This window comes from Mus pahari, chromosome 1 (genome assembly GCF_900095145.1).
Source record: "Mus pahari chromosome 1, PAHARI_EIJ_v1.1, whole genome shotgun sequence".
In the NCBI taxonomy this organism is placed as follows: Eukaryota; Metazoa; Chordata; class Mammalia; order Rodentia; family Muridae; genus Mus; species Mus pahari.
In genome coordinates this window covers 72,981,947-72,989,922 of record NC_034590.1, presented here as the reverse complement: position 1 = coordinate 72,989,922, position 7,976 = coordinate 72,981,947, and the positions used below count along the sequence as shown (strand labels likewise).

At 37.8% G+C, this 7,976-nt stretch overlaps 1 protein-coding gene across 3 annotated transcripts in view; it reads left to right on the top strand.

Annotated features, from left to right (window-relative positions):
• The window catches only part of Nup98 (nucleoporin 98), a 92,056-nt gene that overhangs the window by 56,348 nt on the left and 27,732 nt on the right, over positions 1-7,976 (top strand). For all 3 annotated transcript variants that reach the window (XM_021221888.1, XM_029534880.1, XM_021221889.2), the window contains exons 16-20: positions 1,022-1,320; positions 1,860-1,973; positions 2,624-2,762; positions 5,418-5,595; positions 7,027-7,191. In XM_021221888.1, coding sequence (XP_021077547.1) covers positions 1,022-1,320; positions 1,860-1,973; positions 2,624-2,762; positions 5,418-5,595; positions 7,027-7,191 — 895 coding nt within the window. The remainder of the gene's footprint in view (positions 1-1,021; positions 1,321-1,859; positions 1,974-2,623; positions 2,763-5,417; positions 5,596-7,026; positions 7,192-7,976) is intronic.

Here is a 7,976-nt window from a genome sequence, read left to right as displayed (position 1 = left end):
GGCCTGCGCCACCAGGCCCGGCGAGATTTTTTTAATTATATATATATATATATATATATATATATATATACATACACACACATTTTTTTAATTATATATATATATACATATATATATATATATATATATATATAGAGAGAGAGAGAGAGAGAGAGAGAGAGAGTGTTTTGTCTACAAGTATGTATGCGCATTATATGCATATATGTGAAATCCACTGGAACTGAAATTAGAATTTTTGATAGCTTCCATGTCAGTGTTGGGAATCAAACCCTGGGTCTCTGGAAAAACAGCCAGTGTTCAATGTTTATCTTGACATTAACCATTAATCATTTATTTCCACATAGCAGCAAGTATTTTGTGTTTGTCTAAGTCAAAGATTTAATCAAAATCAAGGCTGGTGAGATGGCTAAGTAAAGGCCTTTTTCATCAAACCTGATGACCTGAGTTTGATCTCTAGACCAAACCACAGAGTGAGGGGGGTTGCTCAGATTTATTCCTTTGAAAATGAGCAGTCAAGGCTATGAAACCTAGCGCTAGATTTTCTGAGGTTTTTGTTTGTTGTTTTATGTACATGGGTGTTTTGGTTGCATGTATATTTGTATACACTTGTGTGCCTGGAGTCTTAGGGGACTGGGAGATAGTATCAGACCGTCTAGAACTAGGTTGCAAACTGTTGGGAGCCACCATGACTGTGCTGGGAATTGAACCAGGGTTCTCTATATAAAGCAGTACATCCTCTTAACTACTGAGCCATCTTTCTAGCCCTAGATTTTACTATTTTAAAACTTTCAACTCTAGATAGTACTCACAACTTTGTGATATTACACAAGATTATTTTTTTGATCCAGTTTTCCTGTTACAGATTAAGAGGTAATCACATCCTATCTCACACAGTTACTATAAGGATAAAATTTAAATTTATTGAATCATCTGGTGTAATGTCAGATCTTTAATAAAAATTAACTGCTGTCATTATCTTTACTATTGCCAAAGGCTAAGATTTTTTTTTCTTCATTTTCAGATTTAGCTTCCTGAGCAAACCTGTTGATGAGAACCATCAGCAGGATGGAGATGATGACTCTCTTGTATCACGATTTTACACTAATCCTATTGCCAAACCCATTCCCCAAACTCCAGAGAGTGTTGGAAACAAAAATAACAGTAGCAGCAATGTGGAAGATACCATTGTTGCTTTGAACATGCGTGCTGCTTTGCGCAATGGACTAGAAGGAAGTAGTGAAGAGACGTCTTTCCATGATGAGTCATTGCAAGATGACCGAGAAGAGATAGAAAATAATGCTTACCACATACATCCAGCAGGTCAGAGTCACATACTTTTTATACCTTTGAAACAGTTTTTAATTACAGCAATGTGGTCAAAAGAGTCCACTTCTTATAGCCTAAGAGACTGTCCTAACTACCTAACTTTGTGAATTCAAGTGGATTGCTTATTAGTAAGACCTTACCATAGTATATTCTATGGATTACCTACCTTGTTATTGGGTATCCCATTTAAAAAGAGGGCTCTATGGTAAATAAAATCTACAAATCTTAGGTTTAGTAGACTTTATTACATTTTAAATGTTTTTGTTTTTCTGTTGTTTGTGGGAATGGAGTCTGGGTCTTGCTCATGCTTCCTTCAAACTTGCAGTAACCCTTCTTCCTCCGCAACCCAAGCTCTGCATTGAGTATGTGGAGGCAAGTTGCTCAGAAGCTCAGGGTCTCAGCTTTGTCTTAACTACAAGGCCATACTGACGCATAAGACCCTATCGCAAATTGTTAGATGAAAATAAAATGAGTACTACTGATAACTGTTCTACTCAGGTATAATCACAATATTTTTTGACTTTTGGTCATAGGCATTGTTCTCACAAAAGTTGGTTATTATACTATCCCATCTATGGATGACCTTGCTAAAATTACCAACGAGAAGGGAGAATGCATTGTTTCTGACTTCACCATTGGTCGTAAAGGTAAGTGTGAGTTTAGGAGTTATATAACTTAGAGATTGGACCTTGCCTATGTTATTAAGGGAAACTCTAGTTTTAGCGTCTGGATTTTTTGTTTGTATTTGGTTCTTTCTTAACTTAGAATAATAGAAACATTGATAAGTAATAAAGCAAGGAAGACTAAAACCATGTAGAATTTGGGGGCTTAGACATACCTGTTTGAGTCTGGTAATTATTTTTCCCATAATTCTTCATAATTAAAATTGAAGATACACTGTTTTTAATACATGGATCAATTTTATATTAAATTGTTACAGATAATTTTCTTTAAATAAACTTACTCTGTGATACTGTCTTTTAAATGGGCTCAAGTATTTTAGTTTATATAGCAGATGAGGAACCAAGTTGTTCATACAATAGCACTGCAGATACTGGGGAAGATTTGAAGACACCAGAAATGTAAAGTGGAGGTGTTATATCTGATAACTATATAATACCATTCCTTTGTCCCCACTCTTGCCATATTTAATAGACAGAAAGCTACTCCATGAATTTCTGGAAGGTTTAAAATACTGAAAAGGTTGCATGTTCTCCCTTGCTAATCACTACAGATTAAAGGAGATTTTTGTTCCTTTATGAAGGATATTTTTTTAACCATTTTCTTTGAATTGTAGGATATGGCTCAATCTATTTTGAAGGAGATGTGAATTTGACAAATCTAAATTTGGACGATATTGTGCATATCCGGAGGAAAGAAGTTATCGTCTATGTAGATGATAATCAAAAGCCACCTGTGGGTGAAGGACTAAATAGGTATGAATTTATTTATATACAGAAATTGGGGTTTTTTTCTGCAGTTTTGCTATACAATTTTCTTGTTTGTCTACTCTTCTTTGAAAGTATAAATGGGAATGATGCATTGTGGCGTTAGGACTCATGCCTTTTCCCTAATGGTAATGTGTTCACATGCTATTTCAGGAACTTTCAACAACGGAAGTTTGCTTTTGCTTAATTTTGCTTTTCAGGGGTAGAGATTAAACCAAGGCCTCATACATGTTGAAAATCAGTTATAGATGTGTAACTAACTGTCCGCTTTCTCTCCTTAAAAAGCCAGGGAGATTCAGTTATGAGGGTGCCACTGTAGTGATTCTATCTAGTCTAAATTTCTTCCAAGAAGCCCAAGTATTATTTTACTGATTCATAATGAGGATTTCAGCACATGAAGCCTTAGGGAGTACACAAACCATGTTCAAACCATAGGAACTAGACATAGTCTCATTCTTAGAGGATTGTTTTTACAAGATTGTTTTGAAGATAGGTCATGTAACACAGCAACGCGAATATTCATTTCTAATGTAATTTTTATTACCACAAGAGGACTAGGTTGGAATGCTCAATAAAAGCGAGACAGAGGGTCTGAAAGGTGATTTGGTGGGTAAAAGTGCTTGCTGCTAAGCCTGACGACCTAAGTTCAGTCCTTGGGACTTGCAGTGTGAAAGGATAGGGGACAAACTCATTCAAGTTGTCCTCTGACCTGCACATGAAGACCATGGTACATGCATGTTTCCACACTCACAAATTTTTGTTGTTGTTTGAGAATAGAACAGAGGGTGTTGTATAACTGAGTTGTAGAATGTATCCTTAGCATGAGGGAGGGAGGCCCTGTGTTGCATCTCCAGCCTCACTGATCTTCTGCAGGATGACCTTGGCAGTAGGAAACTGGTTGGACTAGTTAAGATCACAAATTTCACGTTCTTTTTTTGCCACAATTAAAAGGTAAAGTAATCATAGAATCACCTGAATAATCATATGCCAATCCCTGCTCTAGGTAAAAAGCATGTAAATGAGGAGGACATAGCACCTGAACTCTGATATTGATAGAAGATACAGTATGACTGTTGTATCAATATTCACTTTTACTTAACATATTCTAAACACCTACACACATAGAATATTAATTTATTAAAACCAATCCATAAGTATTTTTGTTTTTGTTTCTTTTGGGCCTCAAAATACTCATTAAGGTACATTGTAGTAAGCTGCACCTCCAACCCAATGACTGTTAACAGCAGTTGTTTTTAAGTGTAGTGACTTATACTAAGACTGTAAATAACTGATACTATTACACTTGAAATAAATGCAATCTGACTCTAAAACCAATTTGAGTTCATTACGGTAGATGTGATACTTTGTTCTTAATCTCTTCTTGAGTCTTTTCTTCTTCTTTCTTTTTTTTTTTTTTTTTGAGACAGGGTTTCTCTGTGTAGCTCTGGCTGTCCTGGAACTCACTGTAGACCAGGCTGGCCTCAGACTCAGAAATCCACCTGCCTCTGCCTCCCAAGTGCTGGGATTAAAGGTGTGGGCTAATACTGCCTGACTGTTCTTGAGTTCTTAATCTCTTCTTTTTATAATAATTTTAACTATGTAGCTGTATGCATCTAGAAGTTTGTATGTGCACACTTAGTGTGAGTGTGTACCCCTGAGGAGGCAAAGACATTGCATCCCTGTTTCTGGAGTTGCAAGTGCTTGTGAGATGCTCACTGTGGGTTCTGGGAGCCAAACTCAGGGCCATCTAGAAATGCATGCAGTAGGTACTCTCTTTTTATGGTACTTTGACTGTACATATATATAGTACACTCCTGCCTGTTATACTCATATTAGAAAATCTGACAGATCCCTGGAACTGGAATTACAGACCTAAGTACACTGTAGCTGTCTTCAGACGCACCAGAAGAGGGAGTCAGATCTCACTATGGATGGTTGTAAGCCACCATGTGGTTGCTGGGATTTGAACTCAGGATGACACCTGGGTTCTGGAAACTAAACCCAGGTCTTCTCATCTTCACCATTGAGTCATCTCCAGCCCCACTTGATTTTCCCTGCTGAGATAGTATCTCACTCTACAACCCAGACTGGCCTCTCTGCTTTTCTCTCCTAAGTCCTGGAATTACAAGGCAGCAACCTCCACACCCAGCCTCAGACCTATCTTTGCTATTTACAGTGGTGTTAGTGGGATCTCTAGCATGTCTTTTTGTTGTTTTGTTTTGCTTTGTTTTCTAGTTTTTTCAAGAAAGAGTCTTACTATGTAGCTCTGGCTGTCCTGTAACTCACTCTGTACTCTGTGGGTCTGTCTATGTGTAAGTATGTATTTAATCTAGATTTTGCACATGAGAGGAAACATTTGTTTTCGAGTTTACCTTACTTTGCTTAATAAAATGATCTGCATTTCCTACAAATGCTGTGATTTCTTTTTTCTTTACTGCTGGGGAAAAAAAGTATATACCACTTTTTATCCATTCATGTGATATATATCTAGGCTATTACCACAACTTAGCCATTGTGAGTAGTATCACAATATGAATGTAGAAATACCTTTGTCTGCTTGGGGTTGATAGCGCCACTACCGCCCGGCTACTTCCCTTTTTTTAAGTATAAAGCATTTACATTTTGTCTGTTTGTAATTTACAGGAAGGCTGAAGTTACTTTAGATGGAGTTTGGCCAACAGATAAAACATCCCGGTGTTTAATAAAGAGTCCAGATCGACTTGCTGATATCAATTATGAGGGGAGATTAGAAGCAGTCTCAAGAAAGCAAGGGGCCCAATTCAAGGAGTATCGGCCTGAAACTGGTTCTTGGGTGTTTAAGGTATACTTAGTCCACTTTTAGCTTTTGGAGTTATGAAATGATCTCATCAAAAATCTTTGTTTCTTTCTTAAAAATTGGTTTATTGGTGTGTGTGTGTGTGTGTGTGTGTCTGTCTGTCTGTCTGTCTGTCTGTCTGTCTTGTCTGTCTGTCTGTCAATATCAGGTGTCTTCCTCTGTTGCTATTTATTTATCTATTAATTCATTCGTTCATTAACCTGGAGGCTTAGTCTCAATGTGTAGCCGTGGCTGACCTGCCAGTTATTTTGTAGAATAGGCTGTCCTTGAATTCTTGTCCACCACTACCCAGCTCATCTAATTGTTTGAAACAGTCTCTCACTGAATCTGGAGCTCCCTAATTCAGAAAACTGGCTGGCTAGCTACCTCCAAGAACCCAAAATTACTACTGCCTCTCCCGTGCTGGGCTTGTAGATATGGTGGTCTTACCCAGCTTCTTGTTGGAGGAGGAGGGGATTTATTTACACATATGAATGCTCTGTCTTCCTATATATCTGCCTGACAGAAGAGGATATGGGATCTCATTATAGATGGTTGTGGGCCACCATGTGGTTGCTGGGAATTTGACTTAGGACCTCAACAAGAGCAACCAGTGCTCTTAACCACTAAGCCATCTCTCCAGGCCTGGATTTTATTTATTTATTTGTTTTTGTTATTTTATGTTGGTGCGTGCTTTGCATGCACATCTGTGTAACACCTGAGTGGCTAGTGCCCAAGGAGGTGGTGAGCCTCCCATGTGGGTGCTAGGAATTGAATCTGGATCTTTACAAAAAGTTCTCTTAACCACTGAGCCAAGTTTTCAGCACTGGCTGATTACATTTTAAGTCTCGTGTGTGTGTGTGTGTGTGTGTGTGTGTGTGTGTGTGTGTGTGTGTGCGCGCGCGCGCGGTTGTTTGGTTTTTGCGGTGTTTTCTCCCCAAACAGGGTTTCTTTGTGTCAACCTGGCTGGCCTAAATCTCAGATAAATCCACCTGCCTGTCTCCCTATTGCTGGGCCTAAAGTTGTGTGCCCCCGTGCCCAGCTCATTATAATATATTGCATATATTTACTTAATTTTGAGCAACTATTAGGTGCACTGAATGTTGTCAAAGTCATAGAAAACTAACACACTGATATTTAACATTTACTTTAAATATTTGAGGTTTATTTATTTAACTTATTTCTGTACATTTTGCCAAAATAGGGTATTAGAATCCCTGAAACTAGAATTACAAACAGTTGTGAGCTGTTGTGTCGGTCCTCTGGAAGAGCCACCATTACTTTGAACTGCTGAGCTGTCTGTTCAGCCCTATTTTAATATTTAATCTATTTTAATCTTTAACCTATTTTTGTCTTTTTTCAAAATTATTAAAAATATTTCAAAGGAAGAGTGAAGAAAATACTTCATTGACTTTGCTGGGTTTCTTTTCTTCATAGGTTTCCCATTTTTCTAAGTATGGCCTTCAGGATTCTGATGAAGAGGAGGAGGAACACCCACCCAAAACTACTTCAAAGAAGCAGAAGACGGCCCCTTTGCCCCCTGCCGGCCAGGCAACCTCTTTCCAGATGACTCTTAATGGCAAGCCTGCACCCCCACCTCAGGTAGAGAAGGGCAGAGAATGTGAATGCAGCTGTGGTAAAGAAGTCAGAGCAGTCCTTCAGCTTCTCAGCTGTGTGACCCTGGGAACTAAGTGCACGGGAGGGCACAGTGCTACAGGCTGCTATTTTTTACTCAAGATTTAAAGAATGTTCTTGCTGTTTGGATCGTTCTTCTGCAGATTGTAACTTTCAATTTCTCTCATTTGGACTTGTAATGTTTTGATCAGTGATCAACTTGGGATAGCATTTTTCTTGTGTAGGGTTGATGCAAAGTAAATCCTACTTTTACTGATTTCATGATGTGCAGTCTGATCTTGTTTTTTTTACCTCCATTACTTTTTAAAGGTCAGATTAATTTTCTGCTGGAGTTTAGTTCCTTTTTCTCAAGTTGTTTGCTATATTTCAGATAAACTTGTAATAACTATTTTAATAATTGTTATAAAAATATATAAGTTTAAAAAACAAGTAAATTATTTAGCTTGGAGAGAATAGGGACTGTGTTGTTTATTATAATTACTTGTGTAGTATCCTTTCTCAGTATTGTTAAACCATTAGAAGCCTTTTGTCCTCGTGGGGAAAGGTTTGTAAATGATTAGGTTGTTTCTTTGAATGGCAAAGTGGCTTACTTTAATTTGGATGTGGTTTATACTCAATCAAGATAAAGTGATTTTTTTTTTTTTTTTTTTTTTTTTTTTTTTTGAGACAGGGTTTCTCTCTATAGCCCTGGCTGTCCTGGAACTTACTTTGTAAACCAGGCTGGCCTCGAACTCAGAAATCCTCCTGCCTCT